General features: G+C 50.6%; 3 protein-coding genes across 5 annotated transcripts in view; 2 read left to right on the top strand and 1 right to left on the bottom strand.

Annotated features, from left to right (window-relative positions):
• The first annotated feature begins 1,047 nt into the window (after positions 1 to 1,047).
• On the top strand, positions 1,048 to 11,260 carry EPX (eosinophil peroxidase). The gene is made up of 13 exons (XM_041727137.1): positions 1,048 to 1,123; positions 1,231 to 1,324; positions 1,553 to 1,728; positions 1,899 to 2,016; positions 2,140 to 2,269; positions 3,075 to 3,281; positions 4,476 to 4,794; positions 5,462 to 5,622; positions 5,993 to 6,248; positions 6,874 to 7,044; positions 9,250 to 9,487; positions 10,067 to 10,279; positions 10,589 to 11,260. The coding sequence occupies exons 1-12, from the start codon at positions 1,048 to 1,050 to the stop codon at positions 10,266 to 10,268; spliced, it is 2,148 nt and encodes a 715-aa protein (XP_041583071.1). The 3' UTR covers positions 10,269 to 10,279; positions 10,589 to 11,260.
• Positions 11,242 to 24,229, bottom strand: MKS1 (MKS transition zone complex subunit 1). 3 transcript variants are annotated; one of them, XM_041727138.1, is made up of 18 exons: positions 23,340 to 23,513; positions 22,845 to 22,954; positions 21,861 to 21,934; positions 21,071 to 21,226; positions 19,756 to 19,853; positions 19,437 to 19,565; positions 19,070 to 19,174; positions 18,311 to 18,419; positions 17,707 to 17,763; positions 16,163 to 16,205; positions 15,842 to 15,907; positions 14,168 to 14,238; positions 13,792 to 13,861; positions 13,593 to 13,700; positions 12,766 to 12,899; positions 12,181 to 12,263; positions 12,007 to 12,104; positions 11,245 to 11,895 (listed from the first exon to the last, which is right to left on the bottom strand). In XM_041727138.1, exons 1-18 carry the CDS (start codon positions 23,417 to 23,419, stop codon positions 11,804 to 11,806), a joined length of 1,683 nt encoding a protein of 560 aa, XP_041583072.1. In that variant the 5' UTR covers positions 23,420 to 23,513; the 3' UTR covers positions 11,245 to 11,803. The 3 variants fall into 3 exon arrangements, with proteins under 3 accessions (XP_041583074.1, XP_041583072.1, XP_041583073.1); XM_041727139.1 differs by having other exon boundaries at positions 11,247 to 11,895; positions 21,861 to 21,931; positions 23,340 to 23,510; XM_041727140.1 differs by lacking the exon at positions 12,181 to 12,263 and having other exon boundaries at positions 11,242 to 11,895; positions 21,861 to 21,931; positions 23,340 to 24,229.
• Positions 23,418 to 24,266, top strand: part of LPO (lactoperoxidase) — a 46,782-nt gene continuing 45,933 nt past the window's right edge. Inside the window, exon 1 of the mRNA XM_041726806.1 lies at positions 23,418 to 23,598. Within this exon, the coding sequence (XP_041582740.1) occupies positions 23,418 to 23,598 (181 nt within the window). The remainder of the gene's footprint in view (positions 23,599 to 24,266) is intronic.

Genomic DNA, 24,266 nt, shown 5'->3' with positions numbered 1-24,266 from the left:
TCCGGGGGCGGAATATGATGGGGCAGAGCCAAGGACCAGCGGCTGGGGACGCCCTGGGAGGAAAAGCAGGGGTAGGAGGAGGCGCGGCCCTTGGGGGCCTTCTACCCTTCTGATGTGGAAATGGAGGCCCGGACAGGGTCACACAGGGAGTGACTGAGCCAGTCCAGACCCAGGCCCACTGCTCAGCGCTAACCACTGAGACACTGGAGGAAACCCGCTCAGAAGCGCGGAGCCCGGGACTCCGCTTGGGGGGAGGACTCTCCCCGCGTGCTACCGCCCTCTGCAGGTGCTTTCCCTGTGACACCCGGGGGGGCCCCCGATGCAGCCCCTTATTTTCACGGCCCAGCTCTGCCTCAGCCATTCCCTCACCGTCTCCTTGGCATCTTGCAAGGAGCTGGCAGGGACAAGCATTAAGGGAGAGGGGTCCGAATCACTGACCTGACATCATTCCTGCGCTCCATGAACATTTACTGAGGCCCTACTGAACGCCCAGCCTTGCGCTGAGGTGTCTTCGGAATTACAAGAGTAAGGCCGCCCCAGTTTCTGCCCAGTTGGGGGAGGAGAGGAGCCTTTCCAACAGTCTGGTCCAAGTCCTACTTTAGGGTCATGGAAAGTCAGTTCTGGAGAGGGCAAGACACTTGCCCAAGACCATACAACTTGGTTAGTGGCAGGCCCAGGCCCAGTCTTCTGAGGCACATGGCTCCTTAATCTTCCAGCAACTATTCATTGAGCAGTGCTCCAGGCACTGCCCTGCATGTGGAGGGAAATACCAGTGCACTCAGTAGCGAAGAGGGTGGGAATGGGGTGCTTCAGTTTCACAACTCCCCTGAAAATTAGAGGGAAGTTCCAGGGCTCCACCTCAAGAGGCTGGGCTTCCCCTCCCCCACCCTGGGACAAGATATAAAAGTCCCTTTCCAGACACTTCCAGAAAAGAGGAGGAGGTCAGCTTAGAGACCTCCAGGTGAGAAGAGAGCAGGGGACCCACCTGTGTGCAGGATGTGGGTGTCGATCCCTTGCCCCAGTATGGCTGGGTGCCTCATCGCCAAGATGAAGCTGTTCCTGGCCCTGGCAGGGGTCCTAGCCACACTCATTCTGGCCCCACTGTGTGAGGGCACTGGCGCAGGTAACATCCCTTTGGACAGCCAAGGAGGAGGGCAGTGGAGGGGGAGGTGTTTGGGTCTGGGGAAGCCCGCGGCTCCTCTGGACTCTGAGCCCCCTCCTTTTGAACAGCCTCCCCTAGGACAGTGGAGACCTCGGTCCTTCGGGGCTGCATAACAGAGGCCAAGTTACTGGTGGATGCTGCCTACAATCACACTCAGAGGAGGTGGGTCTGGGAGGGTCAAAGAGGTGGGTGGGCTCCAGCCACAGTCATGTCAGCCATCACCCTGCCCCCGGGCACCTTGGGGCAGTGCCATGTCAGCAGAGAGCCTCCCTTCCATCCATCCTGCCTTCTCATACTGCCCTGACTGTCCACCCCCAGGCTGGGGCTCTGCTGGGGGCTTCTGCTGGGGGGCTCTGCTTCCTCTCTCCAGTCCTTGCTCTCCTTGTGCAGCATCAAGGAGCGCCTCCGTAGTGGCCTGGCCAGCCCCTTGGATCTCCTGTCCTACTTCAAGCAACCATTAGGAGGCACCAGAACGATGGTTCGGGCCGCCGATTATATGCATCTGGCCTTGGATCTGCTGGAGGAGAAGCTACAACTCCAGGGGTCAAGTTCCTTCAATGTCACTGGTACTGTGCTCCCCACTGAGCCCCAGGGTCTTCTCTGGCCTGGGAAGGTGGGGTACACAGCCTGGGCTGTCAGGAGGGAAGGGGTAAAGGGATGGGAGGTATGGAACAGACCCAGTTGGGAAGGAGCTAGGACCCTGGACCCAGGACTCTGCCCTCTGCCCCAACCCCAGATGTGCTGACGGAATCCCAGCTTCGGCTGCTGTCCCAGGCCAGTGGCTGTGCTCCCCAGGACCAGGAGGAGAAGTGCAGCAACAAGTATCGGACCATCACTGGGAAATGCAACAACAGGTGTGTGCCAGAGGCCACTCCTGACCCAAGGGCCCCTCCTTTCCCTCCCCCACACCCTCACCCCATGCTGAGTGGTCTCTGGGTCCAGAACCCTTGCTGACCAAAGCCTACCCACTGTTGCAGGAGAAGACCCTTGCTGGGGGCCTCCAACCAGCCCCTGGCCCGCTGGCTAGCAGCTGAGTATGAGGACGGGCTGTCACTTCCCTTCGGTTGGACACCCAACAAGAGGCGTCATGGTTTCCTCCTCCCTCTTGTGAGTGGGGGCTGAAGGTCGGGAGGAGGGTCCACTACTTCTCATCATGGGGAGTAAGAGCATAGCCCAGAGCCAGCTGGAGTCCAGGCTCTCCGCTCGCCAGCTAGGTGACTCTGAGCAAGTCATACAGCTGAGACTCAGTTTCCCCAGCTATAAAATGACAGTAAAAGCCACTTCATATTGCTGGTGTGTATATTAAATAAGGTCTTTAGTATAAACATCTATGTAGGATGTGATCTAGTAACCTTAGCCATTATAGTTTTGCTTTTTCTGAAAGAATTAGTGTCAAAAAGTATCTTAGCTAATATAAAGAGCTGTATGTCTTATTTTATGTCTATTGATCTAAGTGATTTCATGTGTATTGGTTTATCATTCTTCTATTCATATGTCAATATAACAGCCACCTATTTATCCACCGACATCTATTTATTAATTCTTCCTCCATCTATCTATCCAGTTCTCTCTGTATTTATTACTCATCACGTACCAACTGGTTCATGTATACAAGTCACTTCTGTCATCTAGGTACCCGTTAGTCTATATATAAATTGATCTATTGGTTTGATCTATTTACCTCTTTGGAAGAGCTGTAGGATTCCAGCCAGCCAACCTGGCCTTTCCTCTTCTCTACTCCTGGAATCCTCAGGAGCCACACGGGGGGTCATCCTCCTACACATGACAGCCACGCAGTGGGTGGGACAAGGTAGGAGTAGGGAGGGGAAGGCAGGAGAGAAGGAGAGACTGTGTTCACTCCAGCATGGCTGGTCTGCAGCCCCATGCCCCATGTTGACCATCTCTCCACCAGGTCCGGGCCGTCTCCAACCAGATTGTGCGCTTCCCCAATGAGAGGCTGACCTCCGACCGGGGCAGGGCCCTTATGTTCATGCAGTGGGGCCAGTTCATTGACCATGACTTGGATTTCGCCCCCGAGTCCCCAGCCAGAGTGGCCTTCACTGCAGGTGTGGACTGTGAGAAGACCTGTGCCCAGCTGCCTCCCTGCTTCCCCATCAAGGTATCCCCACCGGTCCCCCAGGTCCCAGCTATGGCCTCCACTCTAGGCCAAGAGCTGGAGGTGGGGGTCTGTAAGACTGAAGCGCCCTCCTTAAAGAGCTGTCTTTGATGCTGGAGTATCAGACAAAGGAGAGGAGCACGGCCCCTGCACAGAGCCCCAGTTCTGTGCATGTCCTCGGGGTGGGGCTGGGGGCGGGGCAGTCTGCAGGCAGGTTTCGGGCTGGCTTCACTGACTACCCTTGACACATGGGTTGGATCCCAACAGGAGAAGCCTCTGGGCTGCTGCTCTTGAGAGCCTTTAGGGTCTTTTAGCTCTTGCCTTCCTCTCCTTTCTGAATCAGTCCAAGGGTCCTGCAGCTTTCACCAATTCCCAATTCCTGGGATGGCGTTGTGAGCAGGATGCTATCCTTCAGGCTGAGAGGCAAGGATGGAGTGGAACACTAGGGAAGAAAGACAGACTCCAGAAAGGAGAGCCTTTCTGGGGATATAGAGGGGGACACATGTGCATACACTCCCACATCCATTCAACCCTAACAGGTAGGGCGACATTCGTGGGGCACGACACGTGAGGGCTTGTAGCTGATTCTTCCCTGGTGCAACCTTACCCGTTCCTTGAGCACCGGTTCAAGGGCAGTTCCTCGTGGGAATCTTCCCATATTTTCCTAGCATACCTTTCACTTTTGGCTTTTAGATCAAGCATAGCAAATAGCGCCTCAATTTAGAGTTATACTCTCTATGTGTGCACCTGTTTTCACTGAATGCCAGCTTCCTGAAACCTGTGCTGGATTTTGTTGACTTTTGTTGGTCTCCAAAGCACTTGGCATAGAAGGGTGCTCAGGAAATGTCTGTAGGATTAAATGGAATGAGAGGGGCACAGGCCCAAATGTCAGGAGAACTAGGTCTTAATCCTTCTTCTTCTGCTATCTAGTTGTCACTTCCTGTCTCTGAGCCTCAGTTTCCCCATCTGTAAAGTGAGGATCAAAGGCCTCATCCATTTCTCACCTTTTATAACTCTATGATACAAAGTGCTAAGGATGCTCAGATCCACCTGGTGAGTAGCACGAATCTGGGTGAGTGGAGGAGGGCTTCCTAGAGAAGAGGAGTTTCAAGCAAGGTTTTGAAGCAAGTGAGGGATGATCCAGAAGAGTGAGCTTGCTCTTGGGGGGGCCCCTTGTCACTGGCTCCTCTTCCTCAGATCCCACCCAATGACCCCCGCATCAGGAACCAACGTGACTGCATCCCCTTCTTCCGCTCGGCACCCGCATGCCCCCAGAACAGGAACAAAGTCCGAAACCAGCTCAACGCGCTCACCTCCTTCGTGGACGCCAGCATGGTGTACGGCAGCGAGGACCCTCTGGCCACTAGGCTTCGAAACCTGACCAACCAGCTGGGGCTGCTGGCTGTCAACACCCGCTTCAGCGACAACGGCCGGGCCCTGCTGCCCTTCGACAACCTGCGGGACGACCCCTGCCTCCTCACCAACCGCTCTGCACGTATCCCCTGCTTCCTGGCAGGTCAGTCGCCAGCCATTGGTCGAATGAAGAGTAAATAAGACCTGGTACAAAAGAGTTTAATTCAAAGCCAGCAAATGACGGTGTGTAAGGCCCCCCTTCAGGAATTTGCTTTCCTCCCTGGCCTTGAGGGGAAGCTCTCTACAGGAACTGGCTCTGCCCAATCCTCTCTCTGTTTCCCCTGGGCTCCCTGGGGAGAGCAGCCTGATCCCCAATTCCATAGCTGGGGAAAGGTCTAGCCCTTAGTGGAGAATGCTGATGGATGCAGGTCGTGCGACAGATGGGTTCACAGTCCCAAAGTCAAGGTTCCTGGAGTCAGCCAGGTCCCTCTACCAGGAATCCATGGACCTGATCACTTGTAGAATAGAATCATCAGGCCCAAGTTCAGCAGCTGCTCTGTGCTTTCCCACCTTGCCTGAACCTGTTTCAGTAATTTGGGGTCTGAGACCCCACCGTCGTCCCCCTCCTGATCCCCTCCTGTGTGGGGCAGAGGGTGGCAATCAGTGAGGAGCCTCGTAGCAGAGCTGTGGAGATGGAGGTCCAGCAAGGGCCTGCAGCTTGGCCCCGGTCACAAACTGCTACCACCTCTTCCTAGTCCCCAGAGCTCTGTCTTGCAGAAAGACATTTCTCTGGGAAGTGCTGTGGTGACTCTGAACTTGGGGTTTTCAAGGTGACTCCCGATCATCGGAAACCCCCAAACTGGCAGCTATGCATACCCTCTTTATGCGAGAGCATAACCGGCTGGCTACAGAGCTGAGACGCCTGAATCCTCGGTGGAGTGGAGAGAAGCTGTACCAGGAGGCCCGAAAGATTGTGGGGGCCATGGTCCAGGTAGGGAGCCCTAGGCCCAAGTATCCCCTAGGAGATAATATGGCATGAGACACCATTTGAGAGAGTGGCTGCCATTTTCCTTAATACATCCTTTGGGGATATGCCTCAGATTAGCTAGGTCTGGGTGACTGGGAGTCTACCTGAGATCTCACCTGTACCCCAAACTCTGCTGCTGTGTGACCCTGTCCTTGTCACCTCTCTCTCTGAGCTTTGAAATCCTCTTCAGCCAATGGGAAACTTAAGATTTCCACAGTTGACATGATGGTAGTAAAGAATTAGGATGTCTGAGCAGCTCTTCAGGAAGCAAAGGCAAGGGAATGGGGTGGGTGGCCACTAAGGTAATTAATGTTCCTCCTGTCTTCTCTTGAAGATCATCACCTACCGAGACTTTCTGCCCTTGGTTCTGGGCAAGGCCCGAGCCAGGAGAACCCTGGGGTGCTACCGGGGGTATTCCTCCAATGTGGACCCTCGTGTGGCCAATGTCTTCACCCTGGCCTTCCGCTTTGGCCACACCATGCTCCAGCCCTTCATGTTCCGCTTGGATAGCCAGTACCGGGCCTCAGCACCCAATTCTCGTGTCCCGCTTAGCACTAGCTTCTTTGCCAGCTGGCGAGTCGTGTATGAAGGTGACTAGGTTTTATTTAATTTTTTTATTATTCAAAGATTGTATTTATTTATCCATGAGAAGCACATAGAGAGAGGCAGAGACACAGGCAGAGGGAGAGGCAGGTTCCCCGCAGGGAGTCCGATGTGGGACTTGATCCCAGGACCCCATATCACAACCTGAGCTGAAGGCAGATGCTCAACCGCTGAGCCACCAGGTGCCCCAGAAGATGGGAGTGGCGCTGGGGCCAAGCTTAGTGCCAGGAGGCCAGGCTGCTGCTCAGGCCACTGCTAATCATCTTCCCAGGGCACTGAAAACAAAGCAGGTGGCCAAGACCCTCAGGCCTGAGCATCCCATCCCCTTGGGGATAGAGGATTTCCAAAAGGGGAGGAGACTCCTGTCAGATTGGGGGGGCTTGTGGGCCTAGTAAGAGCTTGCCTTCTCCTTCTTTAACAAGTGAGGGTGACTTCTTTCCCTGCCGGCCCCAGCTCCCTTCAAGTCTATGCAGGCCTTTGTGTCCTGATACAACTATTACAGGATATAAGCCACTGGCTTGTCCAGCTCTGAGCTAGCTTGGCATCAAGTGATGACCCATGGGCTCCCCAGAGGCTGACCCAATCTGTGCTGCTCACATTCCCTGCCACCAGGTGGCATCGACCCCATCATCCGAGGCCTCATGGCCACCCCTGCCAAGCTGAACCGTCAGGATTCCATGTTAGTGGACGAGCTGAGGGATCGGCTGTTTCAGCAAGTGAGAAGGATCGGGCTGGACCTGGCAGCTCTCAACATGCAACGCAGCCGCGACCACGGCCTCCCAGGTGAGGGGGCTTTGCTTGGCCCAGGGCTGCTTCTGCTGGCAGTGTGGGAGGGGGCTGGTCAGAGAAGATCTTCCGCGCATCCTCTCTGGCTGGAACTAAACACCATGTGCTGTGGTTCAGAGGCAGGCAAGGCTGAGCTTGATGCAGTAAAGCGGCCCTGGGACCACCTTTTTGCCATCCTGCCACATCTCCTCCAGCCACTACAGGGCCTTTACCTGTAGGTTCACACCATGGCTGGGACTTGGACACAGGAGTAGACAAAGCAGATCAGATGGAGAAAATAGTAGGTTCAAAGGGCAAGGAAAAACTGCTCCATTCCCCTCTACCCTGGCGAGTTCCAAGGAGGCAGACGCAAGTTCTGGGGACATAGAAACTAGCTCCTGCCTCTAAGTATGGAAAGGCAAAGAGCCGGAGAGGCAGGAACAGGTGGAGTGAACTTAAGACAGCCTTGGCTGTTTCATGAAGATACAAAAATCCCGGCAAAGAAGAAAAATTTATCCCAGGAAAGAAGAAAACTTTGGCATTTTGCCAGGAATTTTCATGGCTATTAATCATTTCTTTCTGCCAATGACCTTGAGAAGCTGAGGAAATAAGCTCAGAGACATCTAGGTCATTTTCTCAAGGCCACAGAACTAGGAAATAGTAAAATTTGAATCAAGTTCAAATTTCTCCTTTCTTTCCCCCTGTGCAAGCTACAGTGTTAGGGGAAGGCTTTGGTCACTGCCTTGCTCCCCTCTCCTCCCGACCTATTACTTTCCTGTCTAAAGACAACCCGAAGCGCCATCTGCCTTGGCTAATCTGTGGCTGTGTAGAACAGGGTGGGGGCAATCTCCACCCCACCTGATACAGTACCTGGCAGGCACACAGCAGGGGCTCAAAAACCTGTTTCTTTCCTCCTTACACTTGGGGGCTCCAGACAACTAGAGCCGTGGGCGCCCCCTGCTGGAGAACCGAGATTGCCAGCCAACCAAGTGCCACAGTTTCTGTGCCGCCCCGCCCCCATACCTTTCCTTCTGCGCTGTCCCAGAAATATTGTCCTGATACTAGCTCTGACAGTCTTCTACAATCCCTTCCTAAGTTCAACAACCAAATTTGGAATTGGAAGAGCTTGTTTGGACTCCACTTAATGGAGTGACCTTAAGAAAGTCACACTTGCTCAAGCTCAGCAAATATCCATGGATACACTGGAGATTACAAAGTGCCTCACAAAGGTGTTGTGAGGATCCTAAGACATTATCACACACCAGTGCTGAGTGAGGTAAAGCATTAGAATGTTTTCCTTTGCTCAGCTGGAAGTTGGGTGTTTGTGAGTTGTAGTTCAATGGACAATCGTGTGCAGGTGTTTCTTCAAGGTTAGGGCAAACCTGTCTCCTATCTCGATGGACCCCACCTCATCATCTGGCTTAGTCTTGGTGTGGGATCCTCTAACAGCCAAGAAGTCAGAAGGTCGGCCTTTGGAAGTTTCTGAGTAGGTGAAAAAAGAAATTCCAAACAGCTTTACTGGAATCTAATTAGCATACCATAAAATTTACCCATATCAAGTATACAATTCAATGACTTTAGTATATTTAGAGTTGTAGATTGATCACTTTTTTCTTTTTGGCTGTTAAGGTCTTTGGCCCATTGTTCACCATTACTAATTTTTATCACTACCTTACAACAAAGAAACCTTACAGCAACCATCACTCCTGGTCCCCACCCCAGCCCCTGACAATCACTGATCTTTGCACCTACCTCTACATGATTGCCTATTCTGGACCTTTCATGTAAATGGAATCATATAACGTGTGGTCCTTTTCTGAGTAAACTTTAACCACACTCTTCAATTCTTGGTTTGTTCACCTATGTGTTTATTCATGCCTTCTCAAAACCTGATTGAGTCTTTTATGTTCTGGGTCCATCTTATTTGTACCTAATTGATGCATTGGTGCCCAGTAATGTCTTTGTGGTTATGATTGTTGAGTTACAGCAGCTTCTTATGTTAGGACACACTCCTTGGTTGATGCATGGTTGTCCACTCACTTTGAAAATTAGAGGGCAGTGGTTTGAACTTTGCAAGTTTTGGCCCTCTTCTGTCAGCAGAGATCTTGTTCTGCCTGACATTTCCTGACCACAGAGCTCTCTCAGGAGAAGCTGTGGAGAAGCAGAAGCTAAGGGGAAGGCAGCAGGGTAAGACTGAACCGCCTCTGCCCCCTCTCCCTACAGGGTACAATGCCTGGAGGCGCTTCTGTAGCCTCTCCCAGCCCCGGAATCTGGCACAGCTTAGCCGGGTGCTACGAAACCAGGATTTGGCAAGGAAGTTCCTAAATCTGTATGGGACACCTGACAACATTGACATCTGGATTGGGGCCATCGCAGAGCCTCTTTTGCCGGGGGCGCGAGTGGGGCCTCTTCTGGCTTGTCTTTTTGAAAAACAGTTTAACAGAGCCCGAAGTGGTGACAGGTAAGTGACTCTCCCCTAAAAAGACCAGCCCCAGAGGCAGGGCAGAAAAGCACTAGCATGTCAAGACTTGGTAAGGGGGATAGTGCCCTTTTTAGATTCATTTCTTCCAAGTTCACAGGGTCCGAGATCAGGAGACTTCTCTGTGGAGAGGTCAGTCAGAGCAAGAGAGACCATGGGCTAGGCAAGGCTGATGGCATCTGAGCTACATGCACCTTTAGCCCACAAAGCAGACTTGTTCCTCGCTGTTCCTCGCTAATGGATCCCAGAAAACATGAGCAGGAAGGGCTAAATTTGACTTACTTCCAACAAAGCTTATGGTTTAAGACCGGACTCCTTATTTGGATTTGGCATTTACTTGGGTTCAAATCCAACCCAGGCCACTAAAATTACTGTGTTTAATATTGAGCAATTTACTTGACCGCTGAACCTGTTTCTTCATTTATAAAAGTGGAATACCTATTTTTCAGGAATTCTAGAGAATTCAATGAAATGATGTCAAGTACCTGGCATAGCTAGCAGATGCCTATTATGTTAATTCCTCCCTAACCTTCACCCACATCCCTCCACTTATCTTGGTAGGTTCTGGTGGGAAAAAAAGGGTGTTTTCACCAAGAGACAGCGCAAGGCCCTGCGCCAGATTTCCTTGTCTCGAATTGTGTGTGACAATACGGGCATCACCACCGTTTCGAGGGACATCTTCAGGGCCAACGTTTTCCCACGGGGCTTTGTGAGCTGCAGCCGCATCCCCAGGTTGAACCTGTCAGCCTGGCGAGGCAGATGAGGCCTCTGCAGGTAAGGGAAGGCCCTCCTCCAATGGGCTCTGGGCGGAGCCAGGCCTTTGCATCTTCCCCTGAGCCAGGTGGCTGAGTCCTTTAAGACCTCTAACAGAGACAATACTTGTCACTACAGGCAGGGTAATCTTCCCTAGTGGCTTCTGGTATGCTAGCTTCAGGATGGATAGTTAATCCAAGGCCTAGGACTTTAGGTTGGGGGGCAGTTAGGAAGTGTCCAATTAGCTTCAGCTTAGTCTTCGGGACCCTAAAAGAGCTCTGTCTGGATACAAGCAAGTTCCTTCCTTGTCCACTTGTGCTGCTTCCATAGAAGCCCATCCCAAGCCTCCAGCCTTATACACAAGGGAACTTGAGGAAGACCACAAGGCTGCCTTTTACCCTGGAGCAACCACATCTGCTGACGCTTCTGCTGGCTATGGCTCAGAGCTGGTTCCGTGGCTGACAGCTGGCGCTTTTGGCAGCAATGAACCCTCCCACCTTGGGAGCCTCCTAGGTATTTGGTCAGGCATCAGCTGGCTCCCAGTGCAAGGAGGTCTTGAAGCTCAGGCAAGAAGAGTTATCCGGATGGTTTCCAGTCTCTTTTTTCCCAGCCTATCCCCATCCCCCACCCATGACTGCAGCCCACACCACACCCAGCCCCAGCTGCCCCACAATCCTCTGCTGGAGCCTGCAGGCTGGGGAGCGTGCTCTGGTTGTACCAATAAAGGACTGCTGAGGCCAAGAGCTGGTTTCTGCGTTGGGCTGGGGAGGGCATAACTACAGTCCCATGCTTTGCTCCAAATATTTAAGAGGAGCACTGCCAGGACACCACCAGCACTAACCCCTAAATTTCTCCTGCGGGCTGACTTAACCCAAAGAGACACTCTGGAGTAGGAAAGGGCAGAAAGGGAGAAGGTTCAGGAGAATACTTTGGCCACACCAGAGCCTGAATACAAAAACAGCCGACACGTCAGTCAGTATAAAAAGTTCTTATGTACAAAAAGCACAATAAAAGATACTACCTGGCTAGCAGAGAGGACTGGGCACTGCCTTCAGCCTTCACTTACTCATATCTCAAACCCAACAAACCCCAGGCAGCAGGACAAGGCTACCCTAGAAAGAGGAGGCTGAGGCTTTCAGGCAGGAATTCAAGATCTCTCCTTCTTCCCTTACTTGAGCCTCCATTTGTAAGGCAGGCTGAGAAGCAGGAGGCACCTGCAGCTCCCTGCTCTTGAGACAGTGAGACAAGCCAGAAAAGAGAACCCCACACTGGGCTAACCCAACAGGCCTGCCTTGTTGTGACAGCCACTTGCAGGAAAGGAAATATGAAGAGGGGCACCATAGGGTCTCCAGCATTATTGCTACCCAGCAGCGGGGAGGCCCTGCTGAAGATTAGGCAGAGGGGCTGGCCTGGGACTTGCTCAGCTCTTCTGGTTCTCGGCAGTCCAATGGGGTCTCTTGTGAGAAAGATGAAGATGCGGGAGGGCACTGGCCTCAGATGGTACCCGTCTTGTCCTCTTGCACAGGGGACCGGGGCCACAGTGAGCTAGGAAACCATGGTTCCCGAGGGGCTCACCAGGTCCTGGGGAAGGCTCTCTCGGGCCTCCTGCATGCGGCGCCGGGCACGACGGAAGGCCTCTGGGAGAAGAGTGATACAGCAGTGAGCCACTGTGGCGCAGGCAGGAGCGTGGCTCAGGCTGGTGTGGGGGGAGGTAGGGAGGGTTAGCTGCGAAGAGGAGGGAAACCTACCCAGCACACTGTGAACTGAACTCTGCTGGCTGAAACCTTCCAGACGGTCCAGCACACTCCGCATCCTTTTCCGGAGGAAGCTTGACTCCATGAAGGCCCTGCACAGAAGCCCACCATGTGGCCACAGTTGCTCTCCAGCCCTCAGGGGTATGGCTGAGGGCCGGGGTCACTCACCTGGACTGCTGCAGACAGTGCAAGCGGAATGTGACACTGCCTGTGGTCTCGGTGCGGAACCCAAAGCGGCTCAGACGCTCCCCCTATGGAGTGCAGTTCAGTGTTAGGCTTCTGGGCACCATGCTAACCTCACCCCCGTTCTTACTCCCATTCTCGCAGAACAGATCTGCTGGGGAAACCTCATTCCCACAGACTCCATCACCTCAAGGCTAACACTGGGCTCCTAACTGTAAATCAGGGGATGCGCCAACCTCATTTGAGATTAAGCAGTCTTACAAGTGTCCTGACAATCCTCCCCACCTCTGATTACTGAAGCCTCAGTGATGGGCTGGAAGGAGGGGCCGGTAACTCTGACGGCACCCGGGGAATCTCTAAGTATACTCATTTCCCAAGATCTCCTAGGATAGCAGTATAGATGTCTGCACCTGGTTCAAGATGTGGCCATGACCTCCAGCTTAAGCTACAGGAAGGAAGGGATTAAGTAATAATGAAACAATTAAGGGGCCTTAACCCAAATCCCACCTTCTCCAGAAGAGACAGGAACCTAAGCTCCCAGCACAAAGTCTTCCCAGAGATAAAAGTCACCTTGAAGGTTCCTGGTATCCGCACGTAGGAGAGGTCCTCCAGTTCCAGAGAGCCTCCAATGAAAAACCTCCTCAGCTCAGCCACCGTGCCGAGCTCCATGGGCCTCCACGTGGAGACGGTCAGGGTGTGCGAGCCTGTGCCAGAGAGGGGAGAGGGGCCGCAGCCAGAAAGGACACATGGTCTCTGACTCCCAGCAATGACATAGGCCCTAGCCTCCACTAAAACACCTTGTCTGGTGATAACCTGACCACCAGTGAGGTGATCATGGTGGTCTGAGGCACCTGTTTGGAAACCAATCAGCTAGAAATTCAAATTTTAGCCCTGCCAATTATGACCTGTGTCCCTGAGACAGGTTTATTAACCCCTCTGAGCCCCATTCTGCCTACTAGGAAAGTGGCAGCGGTAAGGCCTATGCCTCAGAGTGGCGGTGGAATTAAACGAGAAGCACTTAGTATAACGCTTGGCACCCAACAGAAGACAATGGCTATTGTTTCAAAACAAAGAATGATCCATTCAATACATGTATGCCAAGTGCCCACCCTGCCTGAGCTTCTTTGTCAAGGCTGCATGTCAAAACAGAGGAGCATGAAGCAGATGCCACAGACGCTCGGGCTACACCACTTCAAGGTTAGTTGTGACTTCATTCAGTTGTCCCTAATGCAGCGGGGAGAATTCCTCAAAAGGAGCAAGGAATCTTGCAAGTTAAATGCTTCTAATTCCTAAGTATCCCTCCTTCTCATGGAAGAGGCCAAATCTTTTAGAAGTGTTAGTCTTGTTCCTAGGAGCTAGGGCATGTGGGCCAGTGAAGGGCGGGGACCAGACATCACCTGGGGTGGCAGGCAGCACCATGGCCCCGTAGCCTTCCACACGATACCTCTGCCAGAAGTCCAGTGAGAGGACCTCACAATAGAGCACAGGCCACTCTGGAAGAGCATCTGGGAGAAGGGAGAGAAGTCAGCCGGGTCACAGGAGGCCTTCCTGAAGAGGGCACCACCAGAGGAGACCCCGAGCCTAGGACCTACTCACCAGTAGATTCGTCTTCATGGAGGAAAGAGGCCTCAAATGTGAATGGGTAGGAGAAGTAAGCCACCTTCTCCTAAAGAAGAGAAGTATTATTTTATACTCAGTGTCATTGGGTAGGCAAGGCCTCATTGAGAATCTGTTCTTCCTGAAGCCTTCGCAAGGAAAATGAAAAACTATCACCCCGTGTGGGAAATAAGAGGCCGAGAGAAGAAGGGGCACCCACATACAAGCTACTACCATTCTCAGAAAAACAGAGAGGGAACCTCTGGACCAGGCAGCCCTATAGAGCCTGCAGAGAAGGGCCAGACCCAACTCTGAATCCTCCCCAGGGTGGCAGCCCCATAATTTCCTCTCCAGATACCCCTATTGTTTTCCATACCATTCCCAGGGATTTGGTGGCACAGGTCTGTGTTATTCCTGAGAGCTGCTGGAATGCTGGGCTTGACCAATCTGAAAGCCAAAGACCATATATAGTAAGATGACCTGGGAGGAAGGCAAGTAGTTGAGAAAAAGACAAAGTTCCTTTATCCATTCATTCACTCACACACTCACTCATCCACTTAACATTTACTGAGTGTCTCCTATGTGCTAGGACCAGTCATTGGCGATATATTGGTGAGCAAACAGGAGAGATCCATTTCTCACAGAGCTAATATTCCAGTTGGAAGGGGAGACAGACAACAAATCAACCAACAAGAGGCTATTAGGTAGTGATAGATTTATTTTCTAAAAATAAAGCAGGCTCTTTTATTTATTTTTTTAAAATATTTTATTTATTCATGAGAGACACAGAGAGAGAGAGGCACAGACACAGGCACAAGGAGAAGCAGGCTCCATGCAGGGAGCTCGACGTAGGACTTGATCCCAGGACTCCAGGATCACGCCCTGGGCCGAAGGTGGCACTAAACCACTGAGCCACCCAGGCTGCCCAAGCAGGCTCTCTTAGATCGGGTGGTGAGGGAGGATCTCTCAGAAGTGACCCTTATGTGAGACCTAAACTCAGAAGAACCAGTCATGCAAAGATATGACTGAAAGGTTTTCAGACAAAGGAAATGATCCCCAAAAGGCCCTAAGGTGGAAATGAACTTGGTATGTTCAAGAACAGAAAATCTGATGGGAATGCTGTAAGGGAGAGATAGGCAGGGGCCAGCTCGTTCAGGCGTTGGAGCTGGGATTTTACCCTAAGTGGGAGGGGAAGCTGTTGGGGTTTAAAGCTCAAGAGAGACACAACTAATTTACATTTTCAAAGGTTCAATTTGGCCATGGTGTCTGTGCAAATGAACTGTAAAGGAAGCAAAAGGGTAAGTTAGAAAGTTAATTCATCAGCTGCGGCAGGAGATGTAGGTAGAAGAGAGAAGATGTTCAGGACATCATTTGAAGACAAAGCTGACCGGACCCAGTGATGGAATGACCGGCTATAGGGAGCTAGAGAAAGTGAGCAATCAAGGGTATCCCTGGGTTTTGGACATCAGCAACTAAGTAAATGACATTGCCATATCCCTTAAGGAAGACCATGAGGGCACGTTTGACGCAGGAGGGAGAATCAAGAGTTCTCTGGATCCCGTTAAGCAGGAATGACAAACAGACAATGGGAGATGAGCCTGGATTCAGGCGAAAGGCCAAGGCTAGAGAGAAATCTAGGGGTCAGAGACACACATAGTATTCAAGCCATGGGATGGATGGGACCGCCTAGAAAGACTAGAGAGACAGTAACAGAAGGCCCAGCCCCAGACTTGGCCACTCTAAAGCTTGGAGACCAATAGATGAGCAAACAGCCAAGGGACTGATGAACCACCACCAAGAGAGAAGAGAGGCATGTGGAGCCAGAAGCCAAGAGCAGAGTTTCAGTGAGGAACAGTGAACTGTGCCACATGCTTCTGAGAGGCCATGCAAGGTGCATACAGAGATGTCACCACAAGATTTGACAACTTGGAAGTCATTTATGACCTTAAAAAGGACAGTAACAACCTCTTTGAAAAAAGTGGGGAAGCCGGACTGAATGCCTCTAGAAAATGGTCAGAATGGGTATAAAAGAGACATGAATATTACTTACTAGTGGTTGGCAATTCCACAAAGAAGTGGACGTAGAGATTGTCATACTCATAGCCTTGGGCTGAAACTAAGAGAACAAGATACAATTTCAGCTTATTCTCTTATCTCCCTTAACACCCAACAGTCCTGAAGGGTCTGCACACTTCAGGAGGCAAGTCCCTTGAGGGCCAGGACCTCTCTGTGCTTCCAGGAAAGACTCATGACTCAGTTTTCCAAGTAGCGTAGACAACCCAGGGCCTCCCCTGCAGTGGGGCGGGTTACCTCGCAGCTGTCAAGGCACTTGCACAGCAGTAGGGGAATGTCTGTCTGGAAGGACACTTACCTACCTCTCCGTTTACAAAGAGCCGGAGGGCACCTGGGGCAGTCTAAGGGAGAGAGGAGAGGGACAAATCAAGAGGTCTGGGGGAATCAGCACTCCGCCTCCAGAGCATCCACAAATCCCCGGAAGACCTGACACGGGCTGCCAGATCTGAGTGCACCACTACTGCGCTTCCTCCCCGCTCTGCCACCTTTCCGCTGCTCTCTTTCCTTCATTTCTAAAAGTTTGTGACAATAAAGAAAGTACATAATTTAAAGGGTGAGGAGGGCAATGAAGCATGGAGAGCTTATAAGAATAGCCACTTTACAGTGGGAAGCTGGTGGCCCCTGTTCCCTTTAGATGCCTGAGATCAAGGAACTAGGGAGTTTGCTTTTTTAATTACTTGTGATTTCTTATCTGACTTTTGGACACTGAACATCTGCTGCTGATGCAATATAAAAATAATGATTTTTTTTTTAGGGAGAGGGAGAAAGAGAATCAGAGAGGGAAACCGCTGGGTAATCCTACGCTTGTTTCCTGTTCTAGGAATGGAATTTGTGGAATAAGAAAGCAGGACAACAGAATAACTGACATAAACTATTTTGTTTGGTTTGTTTAAGAGCTAAACTATTTAGGAGCACCTGGGTGGCTCAGTGGGTCAAACATCCGCCTTTGGCTCAGGTCATGACCTCAGGGTCCTGGGATTAAGCCCAGCTTCTTCAAGCTCCCTGTTGAGCAGGGAGACTGCATCTTCCTCTCCCTCTCTCTCTCTCTGTGATCTCTTTCACTCTCATTCTCTCTCAAATAAATAAATAGAATCTTAAAAAAAAAAAAAAAAAAAAAGCTAAACTACTTGATAAACAGAAAGGGTGCCCATTCCTTCTCTATGGGGCACTTAGGAAAAATATCCACATGAAGAGTGAGGAAGACATTGTTCATCTTTACATTAATTTTAAAAATTAATTGTAAAGTAATATGTGAATGCATTACCAGTGGTAATATTTTAAAACCACTAAGTTTAGGGAATAAAAAGGAAACATCCCTGACATATCCCTCTCACTACCCAACACCCATCTACCTTCCCACCCCTACCCCCACCCCAGAGAAAGCCACCCATAGCATGTGTGTACCCTTCTAGACTTTTTTCACTGACATCTTCTTTTTCATTAACAGTTCTTTTTTAATATACCATATTTTATTTTATTTTACTTTTTTAGAGAGAGAGAGCCCGTGAAAGCTCTCTGAAGGGGGGTGGGAGGAAGGGGTCGAGGGAAAGGATCTCAAGAAGACTCTATGTTGAGCACAGAGCCTGACATGGGGCTTGACCTTATGACCCTGAGATCATAACATGACCCAAAATCAAGAATCAGATGCTTAACTGACTGAGTCACCCAGGCACCTCTGCTTTATTTTGTAACACATAACAAGAACTCTGCTCTATATGCTATTCTCTGATTTCCTTCTGGCATAGAGAATATGTCCTTTAAAAGAGATGCTATTACTCAGCCACATTCTAAATGCTCTGGCTAATCCCAGCTCATGGTGCTGCGGGAAGCCAGGCCACTCACCATCTCAAAGTCCGTGCCCACAAGGCTGCTGAGATACTCCTTGTGCCGGCCATACAGCTGAGGAAACAAACCATATGCAAACTCAAAATGCAACCCTAGCCAGACCAGGGTCAGTTCTGAATGAGAGGGAGAAAAGAAGCTGTAATGGGAAATGCCACAGACAACTGGAAGCTGAAGCATCTAAGCCACTGACATTTTAAAGTGAAGTACAGAGCCTCTGGAGTCTGCTGGTCTGGGACCCAGCCTTGGCTCTTGCACTTACAAGCCCCATGACCTTGGCAGACTTCTTAGCTTTTCAATCTCAGTTTCCTCGTTTATAAAAATGGTAATAATAAAAGCATTCGCCTCAGAGGGTTGTTGTATAGTCTCAATGAAAAAGTATGTGAAGGGCCTCGCAGAGCACGGTAAGTACTCAAACAAATGGTCATTGTTATTATTATTATGTTATAGTATGATCAAAAGTTCTTGATATGTCAGCAATGCTTCCTATGTCAGGAGAGGACCAGTAAGAAAGACCCTGCAACTATGAACATTGACCCCAAACATGATTTCAGCTCTCAGGCACCAAGGCTCATCCCTGCGCTTGGAATGAACTCGCTCTTACATCCTTGAACACACGCTGTTCCCGCTCTTCCTCCTCTGGCTGTGCGAGGGAGGATGCATTGTCCACTGTATACTTCCACACCTCCTGCTTCTCCCCCTCAGTCTCAATTCTGTAGGGTCAAAGTCACACAAAAAGACCAACTCTGGTAAGAAGAAATGTGTCTCTCCAGACCTAGCTCAGGGATAAGCCATCATTGGCCATACACCTCACTTGAAGCAAACGAGGATGAAAGTGGCCAGAATGATGAGCAGGCGAGGGAAACAAAGCGGAAAAGCAGAAGGGGCATTAAAGTGGACACACAGCATAGGTTTGGGGCCCATTTCTGTCTCAAAGTCATGGGGAAACCCTAAAGCACAACATCCTGGTACCCAGTTCTCTCACCTTGATCATTTCTAACATATAGTTCTCTTATTGTAAGACATAGAGGTAGGAATAGTCAGGCCCAGAGGAAGCGATCTGTCTGAGCTCACCCCACCCTGTTCTGGCTGGTCCTACAGGCAGCAGCACAGAGAATTATTTTCACTTAATTACACCACTGAAGTCGGCCCTTTCAAACTGGTATAGCTGCACACTTTCCTAGAACAGAGTCCCCAGGATCTTAAGGATTTATTATAAGACAGAATATGAACTATTGGCTGGGAATTTAGAAATCAGGGCAGATGAAGGACTTTCTCAGAATCCCCTTAACTAGGGGAAATAAGTGAAGCCAAGGGAAGGAATGAATGCCAGTCCCCACTCCCGCTTTTTTCTTCTCCTCACCTGTAGGGTCCTTTGAGGCCAGTGAAATCAGGTTTTACTGTGATCACACCATTGCTGTCCACCTTCAGAGTACAGAGGACATGTTCATACTTCTTATAGCCAAGTCTAGAAACCAGGAAATCAACACCTAGGTTCAGGACCGCTGGTCCCATCAACCAGAGAGGAGGAGGTAGTCGGCCCATGCCAGGGGAGAGGACAGAGGCTGTAGTGAGAATTATCATAGTCAAACACCTTCTTCTAAGCACAATCAAGAAGAAAAAGAAAAAGTCCCCCCCTCCTACATACCCCAAGGTGACTATAACAGGATAGGTGATGGATAGAGAGAAAAGAGGAGGATCTGAGCTGGGTGGTGAGGGACTTCTCTCACTTTCCATACGGCCCAAGGTCTGCCATGATGTACATTGTCTGAAGAGGGGTGTTGATGACATGGTTGTTCCTGACAAACTCTTCTGAGGGTTCCCAGGTGACAATTCGTGACTTGAGGATGCCGCCTTCCCTGAAAGGCACCACAGGAAGCGTCAATTCCCAGGCACCCCCTGAAGAGCCTGAAGCCCGCACTTGGGAGAGCATGCCAGGGGCGAGGCCTATGCAGGATGGGGAGCTCGAGTTGGTAGACATACCCAGACACTGGCCTAGAAGGACTACAAAGGCCCCTCCACCCAGCCCCCGTGCTCATTTGCACTTACATCCCTCGCCTGTCCTGCCGTCGTCGCCTGACATTGGCCATTCGTTCGACCAAGAATGATGGCACCTCCCGGGCTGCAGTGGTCATTTTCTGACAGTGCTAGGAAAAGAGAGCAGCACCCTGTGACCCAACTGGTCAGGGCCACATGGGATCAGGTACTGAAGGCAAGTCTTCCTTCTGAAACCTCATCTGGGACCTGAATCTAAGAGGTAAAGCCATCTCACAATTATATGTGTTGGGGAGGAGAGCAGTGGTACGAACAAGCCAAAGAAAATTCCTACCATGCCTTGGTTTGTTCCAAGATTTTAGCAGCATGTTATCCTTCAGAAATGGGTTTATTTATGCTAACATTAAATGAGTGTGTAGGGGTACCTGGGTGACTCAGCATGGAGTCTCCTGGAATTTCTCCCTCTCTCTGTGCCCCCTCCCCCTGTTCTTGCTCACTCTCTCTCAAATAAATAAATAAATCTTTAAAATGAGTCTCCAATTTCTGAGTACATACCAACCAAAAGTTGGGTAAAAACAAAAACAAAAAAAGTTGGGTGAGTGTGCCTGGTAGATGTTGATGTTACCAGGTACTTGGAAGATGCCAAATAGGATACAAAGCATAGTGTGAAAAGTCCTCCCATCGGTAATTCAGCGCTAACTGTAATTTCATTTACTTTTCTAAAACAGAAAACCCAAATTTTACATGCTACCAACCCAGAACTTTCTTAACATTAAGCATTAATCTTCCAAAAATACTCATTTAATACCTGCTTCATGCAGAGCTACAAGGTCATAGACAAAAATCATAAAATATGCGCTCTATTCTCAAGGAGTTTAAAAACTCCCTGGAAAGAACATGTCATACGGGGACTAAGACAAATGTAAGGGTGTGTGAGCACAGGCAAACTGCACTAAGCCACTACCCACAGCTGTACTGATTGTCTCATCAAACCCATAGACACAGAGTTGTGGCTGCATTCTCTGATGACTTTTATCTAGATGGTTCGAGACTCCACCCACCTGTCTCATCTCATGATGCATGGAAAAACTCAAGCCCAGGGCTGCTTCTCCTGGTCTCTAGTCTGCAAGCCTATCATTAGATACAGCGCCAGCTCCCCTAGGCCCTCCAGCAGGTGGGCAAGGAGCAGCAGCCATACTACTTGAAGACTGTGTCCACTCTACTCCAGACTGGCTGCCAGCAGTACAAGGTAGTTCCTAGTTAGGCTGTCTATCTTAACAGGCTTCTGGTTTAAGGCACAGGACCCAGTGAGGCCAGAAAGCAAGGGGAGGAAAAGAAGGAAGCTATGGGACCCCAGAAAAAACAATACCTCCTCCACGTTGGTGTATCTATCAGAGTCCGTGTAGGTAAAAATCCTTCGGTTCTTCCTGCCACCAGAATCCTCCAGCTTCAGGATCTCTTGACGGTACTGATGATCCAAAGGGCTCTGACAGGCTGCTTCATTTCGGTACAGATCTACTTCAAACTAAGGTCACAGGGACACAGAGATCTACTCAGAATATGTCAAACTTTTGTTCCTGTAACTGTTTAGTCAAATCAGTTCTATAGAGCCGATGCAATTTGACATGTTTCCATAGCCAACTTCCATTTATCTGAACTAACAGAGGGTAGCAGATCCAAAGAATGTTAAAGCTAAAAGGAGCCAGAGTGATGGTCTAATCCAACTATGCTATTATAGATGGCAGATTTCTTTCACCCAGAGGTGAAAAGTACTTTACCCAGGATTGTAAAACTCAGTAGTCATTCATTATGTTATATTGCCCTTTAAACACAACAGAGGAGTGGGGCACCTGGTTGGTTCAGTCTGCTTTCAGCTCAGGTCATGATCTCGGGGTCCTGGGATTGAGCCCCATGTTAGGCTCCCTGCTCTGTGGGCAGAGTGCTTCTCCCTCTCTCTGTCTATCCCCCTGCTTGTGTTCGCGCTCTCTCCCTCTCTTGTCTCTCAAATAAATGGATAAAGCTTTAAACACCCACCCACCCACACACACACACACACACACACACAGTGGGGGAAATCAGTTAGGTAATATATATCAAGAATCTTTCCCCAAGACCAGCTAGGTGGAGGTAAACTGAGTGGATAAGTGGCACTGGCTCACCTGGCTAAAGAGCTTCTCCTGCCACCCAATCACGACCTCTTCCTCTTCCTCTTCCTCTGAGCGGTGTCCACCTCCAAAGATCACAGAGTGAATCAAATGTTTGAGTCAAATCAGCACTACTTCTTGCTCTGTGAGTAGTTATATCCCAGGTCCTTGCCCTAATATTTACCACAAAACCAGCTGGAGTTTGGGGATTTATTAAGCACTCACTGTAAACAAAGGTTAGAGAGGCTGTGAATATATGTAGAAGCCAGGATTAGAACCCAAAGAGTCTTAATTACTACTCTAATTTGAATAAAAGGAAGTCATGGCTCCCAGGAATTACTTAATCTAATTCAGTGTCAGGAATTAAATTCAGAATATAAGCTAGCTAGCTCTTCTTCAATTCCAAATGTCAACATTTGCTAGAAAGGAGCTCTGGTGTTCTTGTCTTTGCTGTTCTTGAGGCCATATGTCTAGAACCACAAGCACTGCAGCCTTAGGAGACCAAGTACCAGAAGAGAAGAGGAAAGGCAAATAAATTATTATTTAAAGAACCAAATCGAATACACTGCTGGCTGAGTATGCCTTTTTGAGACACATGCTTCATAACCCACCAACTCATACTCCTGCCCAGGAGTATATCTGAACAGATAACAACAAATGCAGAGAGACTAGTGATTTAACACAAACACACTGCCCTCCCTCACTCTTCTGGCTTCTGTGGTAAGGAAAACTACATTTGACCACAATTCGGATCAGCTCTTGATGGCAAGAACCATGTCTTACCCGATTTTCTTACACAACATAATGGAGTAGTTAAAAATGCTTGCGATCAAATCCTTGCTTCAACATGTACCAGCCATGTGACCTTGGGCAGGAACCCAACTTCTCTATGCCTTTTCTCAGATTACAGATCTGGGCCTATTCTATCTTAAAAGTTAACTACTGCCCCCAGACCCTTCCCCCGATCCCCCAGAAGCCGCATCAACACCATACACCCACTGGCAGTTGGGTGAGGCCTAAAAGTGGCCAAGTCTATGAGGTCCTTCCCAAGCTGGGCAACGGGCTGGTAACGGAGGAAGTTGCTGGATGTGATTCTTTGCAGGTGGACTCTGTGAGGAAAAGAAAAGCCCGGAATACTCATTACAAGACACATAACGTGATGATGAACACAGAGCAAAGATGGGGGTGGGGGGGTAGGGGGACAAAAGAAAGAGGGTGGGGCTAGCAAGGTGGGCTAGGTGCACATGAGCGCGGCCGGGAGTCTTAAGGGAAGAGTGCGGATGGAATCTGAGGAGGGCAGCCTTGAAAGGGCTTGGGTAGGTCTGGAGGCTGTGAGTGGAGGGGGCTGAGGGTAGCGAGGGAGACGCGGAGAGACTAGGGAGACAGAGATCAGGACTGAAAGCGCAAGTGGGGACTCAGCAAACAAGAAGTGGGGTTCAGGCTCCAATTATCGGAGAGCAGTAAAGGCACAGGGCTCTGGGACGACGCGACTACCGGAGGCGCAAGTTGAGCACGGGGTCCCGGGAGCGATACACAGCCTCCCCGGTGTCAGGGTTCCAGACCGTCTCCGCCATGACAGCTGCGACTCGCCGCGACAGCGCCGGAAAGCGCACCGCCCCCAGTGCCCCTGGCAACGGGGACGCGGAGCTCAGGAGGCGGCTGGGGTGCTGCGCGCGCAACCTACGGTGCCCGGCGAGGCGCCGCGCGGAGCCGGCCCGGCTGGGGCGGAAGGCCTGGGCGCCGTCGGGTAGAGGTACGTGCGGGGTCACGGCCAACCACGTGTGCGATAGAGCTCGCCCACACTCAAGGTCGGATCGACGCACTTTACCAGTGAGGACACTAGAGCAGTGCCGTTGGCCACTTTCTTTTTTTTTTAATTTTTATTTATTTATGATAGTCACAGAGAGACAGAGACAGAGACAGAGACACAGGCAGAGGGAGAAGCAGGCTCCATGCACCGGGAGCCCGACGTGGGACTCGATCCCGGGCCTCCAGGATCGCGCCCTGGGCCAAAGGCAGGGCCAAACCGCTGCGCCACCCAGGGATCCCGGCCACTTTCATAAAGATCCAGAAATGGCGATGGGGACCAGACCCAGGCGACCTGAGCCCTCGACTTCGACCTGTCTCACCACACCACACCACACCACACTGCCTTCCGTTGAATGCGGGGGAACTTTCTCCTCAAAATCGGTGGACGTGCCTCACAGAAGGCACCCGTTCTTCCCGGAGGAGTCGGGGACGGCGTTGGCCCTTCCTCAGATGTGAAAAATGTGTTTTTGGAAGAAAACAAAAAAGTGTCAGAAGTGTCGTTAGTCCTGGTGTTGGTATTCACTGAGCCAGAGAAAGAAGAAACAAGGAAGCTAACAGTAAGGAAGGGAAATGGGTTATTATTGAACTGGTTCCCCCCCCCCCCCCCCCCCG

This window comes from Vulpes lagopus, chromosome 12, assembly GCF_018345385.1.
Source record: "Vulpes lagopus strain Blue_001 chromosome 12, ASM1834538v1, whole genome shotgun sequence".
NCBI lineage: Eukaryota > Metazoa > Chordata > Mammalia > Carnivora > Canidae > Vulpes > Vulpes lagopus.
Note: the sequence above shows the minus strand (reverse complement) of the source record. Positions and strands in the feature narration are given on the sequence as shown.